Below are 20,765 nucleotides of genomic sequence, written 5' to 3'. Positions count from 1 at the left end.
CGAAGTAGTTTCTGCATCGCCGAAAGGGATACCGTCCCAGCATCGATCGATTCCTGCCGTGCAGACGAGTGAAACATTGTGGCGTACGTACAAGCCACCCGGCTGAAAGTACGCGCTAAAAGAAGGCTGTCCTTACCTGTCCGTGCCTAACAATCAAGCGGAAACAAGATCGAATGAATCGGGACGCTCCCGGGCGCAGTGTTAGAGCTGTTTTAGAAGCGTGCTCGCGCTGAGGGTAGTTTATGCATTGCGAACATGAACAAAAGAGCCAGCGTGTCACAGGAACGAGGCCGAAGACTCCATTCCTCCTGCTACATCCCTTATGAAAATGGAATTTGCCTTTTTACTTCCTTTGTTTTTCCTTTTTGCTTCCTGAACAGCCTTCCTATAGCCTTTTCCTTTCTTTTGACTAAAGGAAGTTTCCTTTGAACTCACCTTGTTGAGACTTTCCTTTCTTTTGACAGAAGGAAGCTCATTTTTAAACTGGCTCTCTTTGACAATACCAATAATGACTTTCCTTCGTTTGTCCTCAAGTAAAGAGGAAGTAAGTTCCCTTTACTCTTTATGCATCATAACCTTCTTTTTTTGTTCTTAAGTGAAAACATACGAAGCTCATTCTTTTCAGCTCTACTTATCGTTTTTTTCTTTCATGTTTATCACTTGCACTTTTTTAACTTCTGAACTTTTTAGAATAAACCAATCATACATTTATCAAAATATACACAATCGCATTCGTTTCTTTGCTGTGCAAGTAAACATCATTTTCATTTTTTTTCATTTTTTTTAATCCATGCTTTTTTTTTTTTTTTCATGCGCTAGATCTTATTTTTAGCGCGAGTTTCTTCTTAGTCACCACACAAGGACTAAGAATATTCACCCCTTCCTCCCTTTGTCCTTAAGTGTAAAGATAACTTTCTTTTCATGCATTTCTTGTGCTTATTTTTGTGTGTGTGTGGCATTACTTGGTCTATGTCTTGCCCCTCTGATTTTTTTTTTTTACATAAAATATAACACATTCAAGAATTTTCATACATGTTAAAGAATGCCAGGTGGTTCAAATTCATTGCTTTCGCAGCCCGCTGCTTCGATGGCGATGCATGCTCGAGACGGCGTCTACATCTGTGACCGCTGCTTCAGCACTCTGACACGGTACGCAACGAAGCTCGGCGTAGGGCTGGCAGGGTTCTTCAGTATTTGGGTCGGCACTGCAGCCTGGCAACGCTTGGCTCGCAGCGACGCTGTTAGCAAGCGCGGCCTGCTTCCGTCGTGATTTAGTGCACCTCGGTACGGCGCGGCGTTGAAGTCGCGCAAGTACGCTTTTACCGTGGTGGCACTTCCAGTGCGTGCGACAGGTAGGCGACGGGTAGGCGGTTATCGCAGCACCATCGATAATGGCTTCAAAAGCCTGCGGTTAAATGCACTTCACGATATGCCTAGTGCCGGATGTCACACTATTCACGAAAGTCAAGCTCGTTTACCTCCTATCACAGTTTAAATACCAGCAATTAATACGTCGGCGACGTCGGTACCATCGTGCACAAGAAGCCCAAGCAGCCGAGGTTACCAAGTACTGCCAGTAAAACCAACGTTCTCAGGTTGAGTAAAACCAATGAAGATTGACACGCACCACAAGAATTCCGCTTCAAAAAAAAAGAGCGCTGCTGTTGCTAGTGACAATAGTTTGCTTAAATTATTTGTGTTTGTTACGCATCACATATCATTAGTAAAAAAAACAAACTCTTAAGGTTGTTTTTAGTCATAATTTTTATTTTAAAAGTTTGTTAAATTTGCAAAAGTGAATTTAAAATTTTTATTCGTTCGAAATGGCGCTTGAGACTCTAGCGCTATCGTTTTCGTGAGAACAGCCGGCGGCATACTTCACTATGTATTTCATGACTGTAGGAAGTTGATTGTTCGCGTTCGTTGTGTTCGTCGTGTTTTCACAGCGTGAGTAGTGCAAATGGCCGATCACGTCTTGGTTAAATGGGCGACCGCTCAGAAGTGGTACGCATACCCCGTAAGAAACCTACAATCAAAAGAACTGCAGGCGAAACTGGTCGATAATCCAAAATACTGGAAGATTATTCTGAACCAAGGAGTACTACATGTCCAATGGAAGGAGGGGTTGTACTCTCCTGCGTTCATCCTCGGAGTGGGTAAGTAGTCAAACGTCTCTTGTCTCTTTTCGTTTTCGTAATAATGTTCACCGGTGAAAACACCTTCCTTTGCTACTCGCGGTGAGTCGTGTCGCGAAGTCGTTTACATGCCCGCGTTACGACCGCATTGTGTTAACCGGCAGGTGACAGTAGTGCACATGGTGCACGGGGTAGACAGACAGGTGATTCCGGGAATTACGTGAAATGATAAAAAAAAAAGCCTAATGAACAGAATTTGCGGAAATAAGAAGTAGAATAAACGCGCCTGCTGTCGTTACGTGGACCTGATTCTCCCTGTTTACACAGCAAATGGCATTTCTAGGTGTTTCGTGATAACAGGAGTAGGCTTCCAATTTGGGCTCCGAAAAAAAAAAAAAAACTGTTCTTACTGTTGCCTCGATACGGTGCGGCATAGAGAATGGCAGCTCCTTGATTATTGAAGCTGATTTAGAACAAGTTTTAAAGATGCCCAGGGTGCTCGTTCCGAGACAACTGGTAGTGTAGCAGCGAAATGGACGCTTTCACTGCTGCAGGCGACTGAAGTTTAAGCAGATAAAAGCGCCCAACGTTTTGTCGCATTCATTTATTTTCATGTTCATTTCTTTGTTTCTTTTTATTGAAGCATCAAACATGCTTCCTTTCTTCGCTACCAGCCTTTCTCCAGATTTCGCGCAGAGAGAGAAAACTTTATTTCAAACAGAAATAAAAAAGGAAAACAAAAGAAGTGTGTGTGTGTGTGGGGGGGGGGGGGTGCAGTGCATGTAGTCGCCATTCCAAGACCGCAGTGGCCTGGGCTGCCGCTTTTGCCTGAGTTACCAGACTACGCTGGGTCGCTAGGTCAGAGCGTAGCAAGGCAAGCAGTGATATCAGTTACCAACAGCATGATGCGTAGTGGGTGGAACAGGACGAAAAGACGAAGCACACACGAAGAGAGTGTGTTTCGTCTTTTCGCGCTGTTCCACCGACTATGCAATTGCACCAACTCGCCCAACTGTCCATCCTACTTCAAAGCATAATGCTGCAATGATTTTTAGCTGCCGATCTAAAAGTTGCTCCCAGTGCATGAGGTACGGCCAACAGGTGGAAGAGCACCACTCTCTCCACTTCATTTTCAATGCTGCCGTTGCGCTTTGCCACAAGTTCAGGACGAGGTTGTCTGCCACGGGATCACGTGCTCCCTTTCATAAAGCTCACGACTGTACATGGGTACAATCCCAGCATTCATGGCCGCATCTCAGTGGAGGTGAAATGCAAGTTGACTGTGTACTGTATGATGTCATTTGCACATTAAGAAACCCCAGGTGAGCCCACCACTACGGCATCCCTCACAGCTATAGCTTAAGTCGCTTTGGGACATAAAACACCATGAACCTACCATAAAGCAGAGCGGCTACATTTTACGGTATGCGTGGGAGCTCAAACTGTTTTTCTGGAAATGCATCCTTTGTTTGTCCACTACTGCTCAAGTGGGCATTCTGCCCACTTGAGCAGTAGTAATGCTGGATGGTGTCAGCTCGCAGTTAAACATTACCGTGTCCTTTTATGTGCCAAGGTTTGCTCAAGGGCTAATGTTCCTCCTTAAGAAGTGTTGCTTTGAACCCTAAACAGTGTCCATGCTACGTTTCTCTTGTCAGTGGTCTTCATTTGGTCACTATTTTGCTAATCTCATGTGTGGAACCAGATATCTGCACAATGCGTTATACTGAATAATTTTTGTATGATGCATTTGACTGCAAATACAATTTAGTGAATAGACCTTGCCACATGTCGTTTTGCAGGAAAACTGCAGCTGTGACGAAATGTCTAAGCCAACAGATGCAAAAAAGAGAGTCCTGGAGCTTGAGGATGAAGTGGAGTCTGCAAAAAAAAAAAAAGAATGAAGAAATATAAGGCCGCAAGAGATGAAGCACGTCATATGCTTGGTATGTGATCGCTTTTTTCTGAAGCCATTGGAATGCTGATCTCCATTGCTATGAAACTGAAATTATTTGCTGTGTCACCAGATGCTACGTAAAGCGTAACAAATTCAAGTGCTAACTCTTAAATGAATAAGACCTCTTGGTCTCTAGCACGTCCTAGTAAAAGCACCAGTAAGATTATGTTGCTGCAATAAAGTTCCCCCTACACTGAGGATTAGGATTGGTGTTCTTCCTGTAGTTGTCTTTGCAACACATTATAGGTGGTGTACAGCAGTGCTCAGCTACACCGTGGCGCTGCTGCATGACGCCACCAACCACCATGCTTACAGTGCATGTAGCAGATGAACTGCTGCCACTCCTGCTCTGCAAGCATGCTTTGTTTGTGTTACAGTGACTTGCGTGTCACATGTCATTGCTTGGGATCGGTATGCATCTGAGATTGAGCCTGTTGTCGTATGTGATAGCTGCATGAAAATGCATGGTAAACAAATGCCACTCAAGGTGAGCACCTGTGCTGGTTTGTGCTGCTCAAGCCGAGGCCGAAAAACAGGCGCGGGATCGGGTTCCTTTCTGTTCTGGAGTGGTCGGTGACAACAACGCTCCAGTGAACCCGGAGAGCTGCATTAGGTTCAAACACATTCACGGGGTATAAGTTGTAGCCAGATGGCTGCGGCAGGTCTGTGGTGCTCTTGCGTTACTGTGGACGGCGTATCTGAATGGAACCCTTGATTCCCTCAGATTTTAACCTCGGAGTCTCCTGCAAATGATGAGGTGTATCTAGAATGAGCGCAGGAGGGACACCAAAAAATCTAAATTTTTATGAAATTATCATATGTGGCCTCGTCCTGTCTTGGACCTTGGAGTCCTTATGGCATGTGCTTCATTTTCCTGTGCCATTTTGGTCACTTAGGTGGCGTTTTTTTTTTCACAACAGGAAATTTATGCTTGTCCAAGCTCGGCACCTGGCTCAGCAATCTGCCTAACTTAACTCGGTCACTACACCATGTTAGCAAATGTCGACACGAAAGACAGGCACGAGATAAGTGAACCTTGGGCTATCGAGTATTAGCTACACACTCGAGTGTCAGCCTTTGTCCAAATGTATGGCGTATTGCTGCCGCCATACATGTATATTGCATGCTGACCTCTTCAAGGCCCTTGCTACCGACAAACTGTTTGAGGGATGTGATCTGACTAACTTCTGTTAAAGCGCTCACAGCTATCTCGGCATCATCATCCGCACCCATGAATTCATTCTAAGCAATAGCAGCTCCCGTCAGTTGCACTGTAGTTACAATGTCCTCCGCAGTTAATTCAATCCAGGCATTTCCACAACGAACAAAGAGATCAGAAGTGGGATGTCAGCATTGGCTTCATCAATTGCTATCAGCATCCCCTATATTATGTACCGCTGATAGGGCGCCTTGAGTGCCGAGTGATGCCAGTGTCTAGCAGCTAAATTTTGAATGGCGCATTTGGTGACAAAAAAGGGTTGGTCATGCAGTCAAGGGCAAAGAAAAGGCTTTTCTCCTGTGGTGAATGTTGCATGGGCTGCTGCTGCTAGTGATGAAATAGTATGTTTTGTTTCAGCTTTCCTTTTTTGTTTTTTTCAGATGTTGCTGAGCTGGTCAATAAGCTGACGGAATCCGTTAATAATGCTCCGTGTACAACACAAGCAGTTGTGCCGCCAACCGAGGCTCAGGTTAGTTGCTTTAGTCTAGTGTCTGCATGGTTGTCCTCATTATTGCCTTTCTCGATGAAACTTTTTTAAGGGTCACACAAGAACTTGGTTCTAGCTTTATGATAGCACTGCCACAAGTCATGCACTTCCATTGAGAAGTGTGCAGGGATAGGGAAACGAGGAGCTCATTATCCATGTGAATGAAGTCAGCAGTCACTGAATTCAGAGATAGGCAAGAAGCAATGCTCTTTATGATTGATTGGCTTGTAGGGTTTAATGTCCAAAGCGACTCAGGCTATGAGAGATACTGTAGTGCAAGGCTCTGGAAATTTCGACCACCTGGGGTTCTTTAACGTGCACTGACAACACAGAGCACACGGGCACCTTGCGTTTCGGCTCCACTGAAAAGCGGCTGCCGTGGCCGGGATGCTCTTGATGAGGCTGGGCTCACAGACTGCATAATTGGTAGCATAATGATATTTTAAATGAATGTCAATTTAATAGAAACGACAAAAGACACAGTGCTATTTTCTTAAATTCGTCAAAACAACCATGAAAAAAAATCCCAACTGCTTCCTTTCATTTTAGTGACTGTTACTTCATTCGTGTGTACATTGATTTGGAAGAGTTTTTGTGAAAGCTGTAGTGATCGGAAGTGCAAGGTTACTTTTGTTTACGCTTCCTGTTGAGCATACTTCGCTTGGGCTATAGCAAAGCCCTTTTCATCAGAAAAGAGATTTCAATTAGCTTGTTTAATATTCAGCAATTTCTTAGGTTATCGATCTCGGAAGGCCATCTTTTTGCTCTACAACTCGAATGACGCAGCTAGTGCTACTCTAATCAGTCATTTTAGCGACTTGGGCCAGTCATCATGGTATTCAAGCTAATGTGCAGATAATCCACTTGCACCTGACAGCCACCTGCAATGTCACTCTGGCAAGTCAAAGACAATTAACCACCATGGTATTGCCAGTAGGGTCTCCTTTGAGAAGAAGTTGTGGCTTCTTAAGCTGATTCAACAATAGTTCAATTTCACTTTAACCCCTTGAGCACTATTATTTCGAGATTTCTAGCTAAAATTGCTTAAAATTACGATATCGTTAAAGGCCCCATTACATGAAAGTTTGTTGTCTGTGTTGTGAGTGAAACATCAAGAGCATGGCGCTGGCAAGTGGCATGGCCGAACACAAATTCTTCGATGATTTGTGTGGCTTAACGAGACCACATGATATCCAAAAGTTAGGAGGAGCTGCTAACTCTGGTCGTTCATTTGAGGTGGGAAGGTGAAATACGAATCAACATTCCAGTGCTCTTCAATGCTGAGTCAGGCTTGCTACACCTAGGCTACGCAGACATGTTGATACAGCTTGGTTAAAGCAGGGCTTTATATGTTGGGTGGTAGCCTACACTGGTCGCATCATACCCTTAGAGGCGGAGCTTAAGTGTCCCTTTGGTTTTTATTTTTACTGCTGGTTTCTATTGGTAGTGTAATAAAAAAGGAGGTATCCGAGACAAAAATATTTGAACCAGAAACTAAGTCAAATGAGCGCAGTGAAGTTTATTGCTCATTACGTGAAAAATCAACTGCCCGCCAATAAGCAGAAATCTAGTCGAGTAACATATAGCGAGGTAACTGGAAATGTTTTACAACGGACGACCAAGAATGGAAGCCCAGGGGGTTTCATCGGAATGTTGTCAATTTTCATTCACTGACACAGAACTCGCAATAGTATCGTCTGAGCTGTCATCTTCGTCGGAAGAACTGCTCATGTCATCAGTGTCGTCTTCGCCTCCCATAACAATGCAAAAATTGGTGTCTGAGCCATCTTCGGATGGCGAGGAGGGCAACGAATAAAAGCTTCTTTCCCGCCATGACGGGCCAACAGTGCATGCGTTGCCTCTACCAGGCACCATTTTTCTCATTAAGGCTGCTTAAAAGGCTTTCAAGCGGTAGAACAAAAAGCAGTTAACGGGTCAGTGGTGCCATCTGTCAAATGGCGCATGACCTAAGCCACAGAGGAGCGCTGTACTTGGCTAAAACTCTCAGGGTGAGGATCTATCGTGCAAGGACAAGCTACACTCGTCCAAAATGGCTTGAGGGCAGCTTTACAAGGACGAGCTGCTTGTCCAAAGCGCTTGAGGGGTTAAATTATGAAAGCTGCCTGTGCAAGCTGGAAACTAAATGTTGCCTCAAAGTAGCACATACAGAGCAGGGAGTGCATGCTTTTACTAAACCTTCATTGGCAGTTTTTTTAATTGGTTGAGCTTCTGATGTACGAAAAAGATGTTAGTATTTTTGAACAGGAGGTAACAATGTGGGCACTGTGCTCTGTCTAAACTGGCTTTTAATGGCCTTTGCAATGTTAATTATGAGTAAATCCCTTTATTTTGTGACTTAAAATCTGTTTTTTTTTTTTTTTATTGTTGAAATGCAAGCATAAATTAGGTCATTAAAAAATCTCTTATTTCTTGTTTTTTCTTCTGCTATAGCAATGCACTATTAGCGCTCAATCCTTTGCGGGGCATTATGTGCCCTCTTTTTGGCTAGTTACCTTAAATACATAGTACACAATTGTCAGGTTACGCTAATAAAAACGTTAAAAAATGTTTGGCATCATTCAAAATTAGATCAAAACACTGCTCGGGAAGGTGTCAAAAACATCCAATAGTTTTCGTATGCCTTCATTGTTGTACATGTTAAAGTACGGCTTCTTGAATGTGTATTTTTACTTGCAAACAAATGACCTTAATTATGCATTTTGGGGTTTCTTAGAATGTTCTGAAGCTGGTCTAAGTTTTTTGTTGTTTGTAAAGCCCCTTCATTTTCTTATTGCATATCAAGGAATATTGTTGTATGTTACAATGCTGGTCATAGTACTAATATTTGCTTTTTGTTCTTGCAGGTGCACATTGGCAGCAGTATTATGGTTCCGCATGAAACTCAGTGGGGGCAATCAAGCAGCAAAGTTTGCGTGTAACTTGGTGCGGGTTGTGTTCTCACCCGAAGAACTGGAAGAAAGCTCACTTTATGGCCGTGTCTGCAATGCCCGCAAGGAAGAAGCTCCAAAAAAAGGCACTGGACTGCCCAAAACTGGATGCTGTTATCCGTAAGTCCTCGAGCTCATAGCCTGTGCATGTGATGCAAGAGCATTCTGAAATATTGTCCAAACAGCTGACTTTTCAGTGATGGTCAGGGCCATAATGCTTGCCTTAATGCATGATGCTGTGGTGCCTGCATGGCGCTCACACTTTCCGTGCTCTGTATATTTAATTTACAAAAACTAAGGAAGGCTGGATGGACTCTAGCTTGTTCATTGAAGTCATGCTTCTAATGTTTTTTTTTTTCTTTTTGCAGACTACACCTGCTTGCTCAATGGAGTACTGGCCAAGGTGGTCACCGGCAGTTGCGCATGTTTGCACTGGGATTGTGGACAGTGATCCGATTTTTTGTCGCAGGGTCTTCGAAAGCAGGCCTAATTGCAAGGCCTAAACAGAGGAAGTACATCTATTCAAATAAATATAAGCTCATACAAACAAATGTTTCAGTCTGAACATACTTCCTTCGAACATCCACCAAATATCCCATAGTCATCATTCCTTCGAACTTCCTTTGAACTAATAATTGGCCACTGCCTGTGAACTCAACTCAAACTGACAACTGCCTGTTCACTGGGAGCTCAAAGGAAATTCACAGGAAATTCCCAGGATGGTCAGAGAAAGTTAATTCACTGTGAATTCAAAATCAGTAGCCAATTCTCAGTTCAGAGGAAGTTGCTTCCTTCTGACTTTTTTGAGTTCACATTGAACTCAAAGGATGTTCCCATTTTTATAAGGGATCAGCTACGCACGGTTTCGTTATCACCTACTGGTGAACGAGACTTCGAAAGTATGGTACCAAACTGGCTGGTTCCGCCACTACGCATTTTAAGATGCCAGCGCTCCCCATAATCAACGAAACCAAATTCAATCGAACTGGCCCTGCATACATCGAAGCGTCGAATTCGCTAGCACAGTCCCCAGCGGCGACTTAACTGCACGGCGGCGGCCCTTGCAGTTCCCCCGTATTTTATTTCGCCATCGACTACCTTGATCCGCCTTCCGAGAAATCCGTCCGACGGTGGACGACCGCCTTCCAGTAAAATGAGAAGAGACAATACATTGCCTCTTCAGAGAGAGAGAGAGAGAGAGAGAAAGAAGGGGGGCTCGAAAAGGGGTTTGGGAGGATCTAAGTGATCCCCTTCCAAGCGTCGCTCGCTAGACTCCACACGACGAGCCGAGATAGCCGCACTGCCCGTTAAGAGGAGGAAGAGGCAAATGGGTTTGAGTATCGGGTTGTCGCAGCCCCCGATGAGGGCGTCACACGTTCAATGCCGCTCGCGCGTCATTACCTATGCGACAGCCGCAGACCCGGCGCTCGGCTAGATTGCAGCTGCTGCTGCTGCCGCCGCCAGGATAAGTCGCCACCTCATGGCTCAAGGGAAGAGCCGCCACCTGCGTAAGCGTTTGTGCCGAAGAGCAGATGATACGCTGCCATCGGTTTACTCTCGGTGCTCAGACGGAGAGGGGGGTGGGGGTGGTAGCGGTTACCACTGCACAGCCCATGTGTGTATAGCAAAGCCACAAGGACATACTACTAACCCTTGAGCGAACACTACGATAAGCTCTGGCCACATATCGAAGTCTACGGTTTGGCACTGCCGCCGTTTGTCAAAATGAAACCATCGGATCTGTGTCAGTGCTCCGTGGAATTCAGAACGCGTCGGGATAGCTCGGGCAAAGCGCCGCCCGCGCTCGAAGCCCGGCCGCTCGGGATACGCCTCCGCTGAGTGCAGCAAAGACGACTGCGGTCGTGCGCGAGTGCCGTATTCCGGCCCAAGTCAAGCGACGGTGACAAGTTCAGGAACCAATCTACTGTTGTGTATAGTCATGTAGGTACAATTCTGAGTATAGTGATCACCTCTTTATCCCGGTGAAGATACGGCCCGTCCCTCTGGCCTCATCACCATCTCTGGGGAAAGCGGGACGGTACAGAACGCGGCAGTACGCACTAGAACCAAACAGTACGTACTATCACCCTCTGGCACTCACTAAAGCGCACTGACACGCTCGGAGCGGACGAACTACCAAAAAAAAAAAAAAAAAAAAAGAAAGCCCGAACAACAATGACGAGTTTCGAAGCCGCGAACTGCGCGACACCCAAGGCGGCCAGCTCCCTCTTCCAGGTGTTATGTCGCCGGCGGCGCCACGCGCGGCGGTCGGAAGCCTCCTACAACCAACGAGTGGAGGCAACAGGAAAGGGGAGCTCCGCGCACCTAGCCGACGAGGCAGCCCCTTTCCTGGAGAGCGCGCTTCACTGCCGCGGCTTAGTATCCCACTGCGGTGAGAAGGGAGGAATAGAGCCGACGCTCAAACGTTGTTAGCGGAGCCCCAGCGCACCCCGGAAACGCCACGCAGCCTCACTCGAATTCCACGCTCTCCCCAGTTCCTAGTTTTGCCTCATCCCCACTCATCTATATTAGAGCAGAGGGACGCGGGAAGGATGCAGCGGAGGGGACGCTCCGAGCTCGCAGCTGGCATCTTCTTGAAGGGCGCTTCCCTGCAGCAGCGCGTCCGGTGCACGTTCCCCTAGGCAGGGTGCAGGTGTTTCGCTTCCAGCGCACGTCTTGTTCCGTCAGTGAGCGCCCTTAGCGCAAGAAAGTGCACCCATCCTAACTTAACAAGCACGCGCACGCTCTATCTCTCCCATTCCATCACTCACACGGCGACGGGAACTCCAGGAGCACCAGGAGGGAGGATCATAGGGACTATTTCTAACTACGAACACGAAACTAGGGAACAAAATGGCAGGCACACGAGGTTGTGAACTGAAAGTAAACATACGCCGTTACACAATGCATTTGATGAGTTTCAAGCGCCGGAGCTTCCGAGTTGACCTTGCTTATACGCAGACATTGCTCCAATTTCAATCACGCAACGAGGACTTGATGCAGGCCAGGTCATTACGGCAAAAAATGGATTGTTCAACGAGCGGGTACGTCCCACCCCACTGACCGCGCATAAAACACCGACGACTCTCTTTTGCGCCCCAGTCGAAGCCAGAAACAATTCGACGACGCGCCGCGGTTGCGGGGTTAATAACTTTGCCAGGGAACGAAATATAAGGAGCGACCAGTTCGAGCAAAAACCGGTACCGGAGTGAGTGGGGGGTTTAAATCTTCTCAGACACGACATATCCGTGACAGTTCAATTTCTCCGGCTCGCGAAGCGATCGCCCGCTATCATGAAAGCCCAAAACAAAGGGAGAAAAAAAAAAAAAAATCCCGTACGCTGGCAGCCGGTTGCGGCCACTACCTACAACGGAGGGTCTACATGCGCCACGGCGAGAGATGAGCCGAAACAATCCGCGCGGATTAAGGCAATCGAGACATACGCGAGGTATTGAGAAGAAACCGCTTTCGTTCTTTTCTGGTCAGCCTCTTCGTTCATCTGCGCTAGGAACTCTCCGCAGTTCAGGATTAAAAAAATATATATATTGAAAGGTAAGGAAGGGGAAGAAAATGACGAGAAATATAAGCAGCAAACAAAATCCGCACACCGCGGTTTTAGAGCGAAATTCGAGATAGAGAAGGGAACTCGGTGGCTCGGCCGACTTATAAGCAAGACTGATAGCGGTTCACTTTCCCGCTTCCTTGGATTCAATTGAAATCCCGGCGAATCCTTCATCCTGGCTCTGACCGCAAAGCGCAAGCGGATAACGCAGTGTTGGAAAACGAAGGAAAAGAAAAAAAAAAAAGCTTCGCAGCAGGAGCACCCTTCACTTTCGTGGTAAAGAAAAAGAAAAGGTACACACGAAACGAAACTACGCGGAAACAGCACCAACAGCAACACTACAGCCGCGCCAAGTTCCTTGTGCCGCTTCCGAAAAGAAATGCAAAGCGAATGCGCTCACGATTTTTACGCTCTATTTGTGACTTCAGTACGGGTAAAAAAATAGAATAAAGAAAGGCAGAAAAAAAAAAAACAAAAAAAAAAAAAAACGGATGTGTCTACTCAGGCAAAGCGCCCCGAAGGCGCAGTGTCGATATATGCATAACGGGCGGCTTCAACACAGACGGCCAACAAGGGCCGGGGGCGTACACAACGACAGAAAAAGCAACGAAGCTTACGCCAAAATAAAAATAGCCGAAGAAAAAAATGACATAAGAGGGCAAACTATACTACAGATAGAGACAGTCGCTGCCAGCGACTTCATAAAACACATCGCCTCGAGTCTCCCCTGTGCCCGCCCGTCCGCCACTGCGCGTTCAACGATCCCTGAAACCGCAAACACCATCAGCGACGCCGAAAACAGAAAACAAGCGCCACCAGAGTGAGAGGGAAAGAGACGGAAAGAAATAAAAAGGAAGAAGGAAAGAAAGAAATCGGCTCCACGCAAGAGGAGAGTGGAAGCCACAGTGAGAGTTCTTTGTGGAGACAAAGAAAAATGGGGGTATGGGGAAGATATTTGGGCCACAGGGGAAGAGTCGAGAGGGAAAAGGGAACACGCTATTGTGCGAATGGGGACAGCGAAAGAAACAGACGCATCGCATGCGGAAGAAAAAGCGCGTGGGCTATGAGCGGTCGAGGGGAGGAGAGCAGAGCGACGCTGTCAAGCATGGGTAAGGCACGTTACTCGGCAAAAGAGAAGTAAATAAGCCAGCGCCCTCGTGCGCATCAAAAGAGCAGACGCGAGAGAAGTAAAAGGGAGGGGGGGGGGGGGGGGGGGTCACGAGCCCCAGGATGTACTGCTGGCGTCGTCTCGAGCCATCAGATGGCGCCGGAAAAACTGGGCCAGACCGGCGCTGCCTCGGCGTCCTCGTGGACTCCCCCTTTTCCCCAACGCACTCCCTCGTCCGAGCGTTGGCACCAGCGAGAACGCACATATCCGCTGCCGAGTCGGACGGGAGGCAGCGTGACGTCATGGCCATCGAGCGAGTCTCACCTCCAAACACCCCGTCGCGTGTTCGCTAGGGTGCTCACAGCCGCGTATACACACGGAACAGCGGCAGAAACGTAGGCCACTTGGCGCCCCTATATATGAGTGGGGAGAGGAATAGGCTCCATTTATTTTTCTTTTCCGTGCCACCACGCCAAGCCACTTATTCCCCGCGCCCGGAGCGGAGAGATCAGGGATCGGAATATCTGGAAACAACGTGGCGGGGCGAGGCGAAGACACGGCCACACTACTGGTGCCCTGCACGCATCACCGAAAGAGAAAATGCGGGCAGCATAGGACGCAGCAACTCGCCGCCGCGGGGAAGCCCGTGAGGAAGTGGGAAGAGGGAGAGAGAGCACAGTAAGTAAAAGCGAATGAAAGAGCGCCAAAGCACGAAAGCAGCGTGCCAGGGAACGTGAACGAAAGAAGAGGCCGAAGAGCGAAGAAAAAGGCGACGGCAAGGGGAGGGTGGAGGAAGAATGAGAAAAGAGCGGAGAGCAAACGGCGGCCGATGCGAATAATCGATGGGAACGCGAACGCGCGCCGGGACGGCGACTGCACCACGGCCGGCAGCAGCGGCGCGGAGGACGAAGACGAAGAAGGCGTTGGGCTTCCCCGCAGCGACGCTTCCGTAGCGGGGAAGCCCGCTTTGCAGGAGAGCGCAAAAGGGAGCTCGCCGCGCGCGCGAACGAGAAGAGAGGGCAAGAATCTCGCCTTTCTCCCTCCCCAAGCGGTGCTCCATCTTCCAGCGGCAGCAGAAAACGGAGTCTCTCCGCGCGGGTCAACGCCCTCGCGGAGCGAGCGCGCACTCCCGCGTCGGGACGCGCTAGCGTCGTCTTTCTCCCTTCTCATCTCGACCTCCCGGAACTGTGCCCGAAGAGGAGGAATACGGCATCGCCGACGCAGTGGTGCCATGAAGGGAGATGGGGTAAAAGAGGACAACAGGGGAAAAAAAAAATCAGCGGCGAAGGGAAAACGCGAGGGGAACGCAGAAGGCGTCGCTGACAAACCCACTAGCGCCACTGCGGGTTCCTTCCTAGCTTCCCCCTCTCTTACCCTTCCTCCATTCCAGTTCGCGCTCGCGATGATCCGTCCTCTTTCAACTACAGAGAAAGAAACCCGAGGTCTCTCCCGCCGCTTACAGCTGTAACCGAAAGCTGGGGGCGCCGAACAAAGGGAGGATACAGGACATCTAGAACGACCATGGACGGCGCGCCGGGGGAAAGGAAGAGCGCGCGGAACGTCGTCATTAAAACGTATTGCCTCCGCCGCGCTTCCATTTCACGGTTGTAGCCGTGTCCTGTCTCTTTCGGCACGGCAGCCAACAAATCCCCGCAACGACCGAACGCTTCCCCACTCTGTCCCCTTCCCGTTAACTCCCGCTACCCGCGCTTACCGGCAGTGGGGATGTTGCCACCTTTTTTTCTTTTTAGTTCTCGAAACTCTCCGATCTAGTCTCCTGCGCGTCTCTCGTTCCTGTTGGAGTGCTGCGATTGGGACACTATCCGAGAAAAAAAGTGTGCCGTGCCTCTGCGGCAGGCGCACCTGATGCAGGAGAAGCACCTTTCAGTGCTAACAAGATGAGTTATTCAGCCCGCAACTTTGGGTTCCCTCTCAAATGCGCAGTATGAATTAGCGCGGGCCGTGATTGCGCCGATTCAGCTGATTTCTAGGCGTCAAATTCGATGACTGCATTTAAGCGACTTGCTTTCACGTTCTCGGTGGATTATTAAATAGACATACGAAAGCGGATTACTTGTGTTGCTTCTAAAGGCATTTTGGCCATATAGCGCAGACTAGAATGGATCGACCAAACCTCAATATATAACAGTTAGCCCGAACAGATCCAAGTTGAAGCACCGGTCGCTGCTCGCTTCACAGCAAAAACACAGATTTTACGTGATGCGTTATTCAGGCGAGCCTCAAACGACTCGAGACTGAGACAAACGCCTGCAAGCTCGAAGAGCTCACGAGAGTAGGAAAGTGGGCTACAGGAGAACCCAGAGAAGAGGTAAATGGGGAGGGGGGAGCAGGAAGGTAGGAAACGATCCCACTCATTTGCGCGCCAACACGCTTTCTGCTCAATGCCATCAGTGACAAATAACAAGCGTGGCGGAAGTCTTTCAGCAAAGGGATGACATTGTTGCTAACGAAGTAGGCAAGGAATATGCAAGAAGTATGACAGCTAAACGCCCAAAGCCCAGTAGTATGAGTAATTGAGAAAGTACACGCCGAATTATTTCGTACAACGCGTTGAGGCTTTCACAAGGAACCTTTGCTCAAGGTTCCCTGAAACGATTTGAAACACGATGACGCTACCAGTGACCTATCCAGCGCAACGCTTATGACGATTGGGCTAGATTTCGTTTCGGTGGTATACCTATATGTAGTACACCCAGGCTACAAGTTAGCCTGAAATCACGACTGCTCATAGTGTCTCGGGATGCGGTTAAGTTCAGATGATGGGCCGCGTTTCTCGAAACAGTCTGAGCATCCGCCCCGCATGCGGCAGGTTGGAGCTTCGTTCCCCGCGGCATCTGGTCCCCACTGGTTTTCCTCTGGATGCAAGCTTCCCATGGTTCGGTGTCAAGCTTCAGTGGGGCGAAATCCTGCACAAAATGGTTATTGACAAGCCAAGAACGCTTCCTGGCCAAGCTGACCGCGGGCTTTTAAAATCTGATAATCGCCATCAAACTATATTCAACGATGCCCGATAACGTCTCTCGTCGCCACGGCCGGATATATGCAGATGGCAAACCAATAATAGATCGCAAGAAGAAAGCGCGCGCAAGCTGATCAGCCGGCGCCCAGAAGAAGCGAATCGGCGCGTCCTGCTTTGTTGCTGTGCTGCTCTCAGGGGGGCTGCGCCGATTGACCCGGGAAACGGACCACGACGACACGCGTCAGGAGAGCGGCTCGTTGCTAGGCGCCCCAGAGAAGGGGGGACGCGACAGACGCCACGCGATGTCGGCAGTCCTCCCCCCCCCCCCCCCCCCCCCCCCCCCCCCCTCCGCCCCTTTTCTCGTATTAATAGCGCTTCGAATCCTCGGGAGGAGGACTCTAGCGGCTCGCGCCGTCGGACCACCAGCAGACCGTTCGATATGCGTGCACCGAGCGACGGAGTCCGCGAACGGTTGACTGCGACGAATCACGTCCCGCCGTGTCCGGCACGACGGGCCAGCTGCCAAGCGGGCGAACGGGCTTGCTTATATCTGATGGAGAGAGCGATAACTGTTGTGCTCGCCTCTTCCCCGAAGCGCGTACTTGCGTCACGAGTTCGCAAAAGGCACTATCTTAATGCGAATACGCCACACATCCCCTCTCACACAGTCCTTGTGGCCAAGTAGACCGGCCCACATGGATGGACTCTTTAAACAAAGGGCCGTATTCGACCAGAGCACATTATCCGTCATTTGGTCGGACGCCTGCATGAGGGCAGCGTCAGACGAAAGCAGACAGCGGCCGGTGACAAATCAAAAGACAGCGGGTCCCGCACCGTGGACCGTAGCCGTGGCCACTCGGCGCACGCAAGCTATTCACTGGCATCGTCATGCAGACAATGCCGAGGTCCGGTCGCTTCCAGAGGCCGGATGAAAGCCCGGCTACAGCGAGCGATGCATAAGAAGACCAAATGGATATCTAATGGATAACGGGTCCCAACAGAATGCGGGCCTAGGAGATGAGCGTATCTTTCATATGACGTACAATATACATCGAGAACAACGAAACGCCACTGTGACGCCACTTTGCGACTGCCAGAAAGTCAAATTTAATACACCCATGGCAGCGAATTAAAACTGTCCCCCGATTCCAGTACACAGAGGTTTGTCTTGAAAAGAAACAAAAATAAAATAGAAATAAGGGAAGAGGGGAGAGGAGGCGGAACCGCGTATACTAATAGCCCCAACAAGACTCAGGGTAACGTGGTTGGGAAAATTGTTTCCTTCCGTGCTCTCTGTTTCGCAGAAGGATTGCTGCTTAGTATGCATGGGCCTGCGTGGATATGGAAACGTCAATATAACACGGGGAATGAGCTCAACTTCTCACTCGCTTTTTTTTTTTTTTTCTGAGGGTAAAAGTTCCCCGAAGAGTGCACAGAACCAAATAATCGACTTTTCTATTTGTGTCAGTAATTCGAAGCGAATGCGAACTCAATGGACAAACCGACTGCGTTTAACTAAGGAAGTATCGTATCGAAGTATCACGTCAACTGGAACGGTAAAGTACAACGAAGAGTTGAGGGAAACACTGTTCAGCCGCACCCAACGTTCTCGCCACATACAACAACGACAAGACTGGTCTCAACCTGTTCCCGACTACGTGCTCTACCAGAGGTTACGATACACGGCCAGACAGAGGACGGTACCTAGCGAGCATTGAAGTACTACTACCTTCTTAGAAAGTGCACGAATCACGTAATTCAATTAGGCTTCGAAACCTTCACGACCTCATGCTCCGGGATCGCAGCTAAGCTTTGTTTTCCTCGAATGAAAATGCAATCGCATGAATCAAACCAAACTAGCACAGCAACTTAACACATTTCCTTATTCGAACTGCAAGTAACGACAGCATCATTCCCCTTTGGCGTGAGAGAAAAGAATCTCATGAGCATCCAGAAAGCAGAAGCGCGAGGCCAGCTATACAACGTGGCGTACGGTTCGAAACAACCTGTTCTGTGGACGAGCGCACGACGAACATCCCCTTCCGCATCTACAACAATCGCGCAAAAATGGGTCGCAGCGGAAGAGTTTCCGATCGCAGGAACTTACACTCATGAATCGACACACCATTCTAGTTTTCCACATGACCAGCCGAAATTACAGCAGCTCAATGCGCAGAAATAGCGTATTCTGTGGACGAACCGAGGACAGAACCGAAGTTGTAGGATGTGAGTGCGGCCCCCAACGCGATGCAAAATGCGCACGCGAGCAGTTGACATACGGCGTGTACTGCTCGATCCCCCCCTCTGGGAGGAAGCGCCTGTTCCCGCTGTAACGGCAGCGACCGCCACGCTCACATCAGAGGTCAGTTTTTAGGTACCAATGTCAGGACGCCGCAAACATGCCCTTCTCGAGAGTACGCACACCGCGTATGCCAGCTATTACAGTGTTTGCAAAAGCCTGCATATGCCGCCTAATCAGGCAGGTCCCTGCAGCTGCTACGTGTACACAAGATGCGCATCTTGCATCCAGATTGCACAGTCGCGTCAGTAGACTCGGCAAGAGTGAAAGGACCGCAGGTTCGCTGATATAGCCAGTACGTAATCGAGCATAAAAGTATGCACGAACAGTCGTACATAAGAATAACGCACGCAAAAACGGCTCGCTAACCCAACGCAACGCTGCGCGCACACGTAAGGAAAGGGGACCGACGTGCCTCTCCCAAAGAGAGGCGATCGCACCTGTTTCGCGTTGCAGGTCCGGATGCACTGGGTGAGGCAGCAGCACTCTCGGTAATCCTCGTCGCTCGAGTCGGACGGGGCCCTGAGGGGCGGAGGTGGCACGGCGGGTGGCCTCGCGGCCAGCGGCCTGATGGGGCCGCGCCCCACCGCCCCGCCGACGTGGTTGCTCGCCAGGCGACGACCCGCCGCCGGCGCGGCCGCCATGCCAGTGAGCGGCGGCGCCTCCCTCCCCGCGCCACGCACGGCACGCGGTTCCCGGGAGCGCGCGCGCCAAGAGCCTCGGAGCGCTCCACGCCGCTTTCCCCGACGGGGATGCCGCTAGCTCCCTAGCGGGGAAGGAGCGACGGGAGCGCGACGGGACGCCGTTCCCCAAATACCACCATTCCGATCAGACGTTCCCTAGATGTGGTGCCACCAGGACCCTAGAAACAAGCTGGGGACGAGCCGTCCTACTATTCCCCAGATATGACTCCAACGTATGAACGAAGCACATCACTAAATTTCTTCGCCGCTTTATTTTAATCAGTTAAAAGGCATCCTATGCACAATAACACCAAGAAAGTTAACAATCCCGGTCACATTCCTGCATTCAAGTACGCGTAAAAGGAAATTCAAAACAAGCCCGCCGGGGTGGCGCAGTGGTTACGGCGCTTGACTACTGTTCTCAACGATGCGGGATCGTATCCCGGCCTCGGCGGCAGCTTTTCACTGGAGGCGAAAAGCAAGGCGTCCGTGTGCTGTGCGTTGTCAGTGCACGTTAAAGAACCCCAGGTGGTCGAAATTTCCGGAGTCTTCCACTACGGCGTCTCTCATAGCCTGAGTCGCTTTGGGACGTTAAACACCAAAAAACCAAACCAAAATAAGCGCGCATGAAACGGAACGCCTGCCTGTTGGCAAATGGTCGGAAATAGGCCACCGAATATGCCTTGGTATTTGGTAGTTCTTCATAGTAAGTCTTTACATTCCTTTTTTTAAACTGCGGTGCAGACGGAGGCTGAATACCCGGCAGTGCTTCAGCAATAGCATTAATCTGAAAAGCACACGAACAGGTATGTAAAAAACCTCACTGAAGGGGACATGTGCGCTTCCGCTATAGCGCAGCAGTCAGGACGAACGCGTCAGCTTTACAGGGGTTACGTGAACAGTGCGTCTCTCCATCGGCTATACGCAAGGCTCTGCGAATAGCAGAGCATGTCAGAGTAAAGTGAACCGGGCAAAATGAACCGGAAGTTAGCTCACTCTGCGTGAGTATAAGAGAAAGATAATCCGCACAACAAACCCGCGATTATGAACCGTTCTATGTGGCAGGAGAGTACAAATCTTATTTTCTTTTAAGACGAGAGCGGTGCATAAGTTCGGCGTGACTGCTCCCGGGAAAATAATATTACCGAAAAGTAAAAGCCGCCTCTCGACCTGCATAATCATGCGCGAAAATAACATGCTCTTTGCGCATCCAGTTCGTCGCCCACCAGCAGTCGCCTTCCACCCTTTTGTTTTCTTTAATAAGGCGATAAAAGGGAACCGGGGAAGGGCCACATCATACACAGGCTCCCTCCGATTTGTTCAAAGTGAGAAGCCCCAACTGTGAACGGCCGCTTAAAGCTCTTCTCAAAACCCTGCACCAGTGCTCTAA

The 20,765-nt window shown here is 49.3% G+C and overlaps 2 protein-coding genes across 4 annotated transcripts in view; one reads left to right on the top strand and one right to left on the bottom strand.

Moving 5' to 3' along the window:
- The window catches only part of LOC146195780 (transmembrane protein 47), a 117,987-nt gene that overhangs the window by 30,680 nt on the left and 66,542 nt on the right, over positions 1-20,765 (bottom strand). The gene's annotated exons all lie outside the window — the stretch shown is intronic.
- LOC146195781 (uncharacterized) lies at positions 1,819-9,499 on the top strand. Of its 2 annotated transcripts, XM_084597913.1 has the most exons (5): positions 1,819-2,156; positions 3,935-4,078; positions 5,689-5,777; positions 8,660-8,863; positions 9,112-9,294. In XM_084597913.1, the coding sequence occupies exons 2-4, from the start codon at positions 4,033-4,035 to the stop codon at positions 8,732-8,734; spliced, it is 210 nt and encodes a 69-aa protein (XP_084454039.1). In that variant the 5' UTR covers positions 1,819-2,156; positions 3,935-4,032; the 3' UTR covers positions 8,735-8,863; positions 9,112-9,294. The 2 variants fall into 2 exon arrangements, with proteins under 2 accessions (XP_084454039.1, XP_084454038.1); XM_084597912.1 differs by lacking the exons at positions 1,819-2,156; positions 3,935-4,078 and having other exon boundaries at positions 4,914-5,777; positions 9,112-9,499.

The sequence above is a fragment of the Amblyomma maculatum genome, chromosome 3 (assembly GCF_055883805.1).
Source record: "Amblyomma maculatum isolate TAMU_Amacu chromosome 3, ASM5588380v1, whole genome shotgun sequence".
Taxonomy (NCBI): Eukaryota; Metazoa; Arthropoda; class Arachnida; order Ixodida; family Ixodidae; genus Amblyomma; species Amblyomma maculatum.
This window is presented reverse-complemented; position numbering and strand designations above follow the sequence as displayed.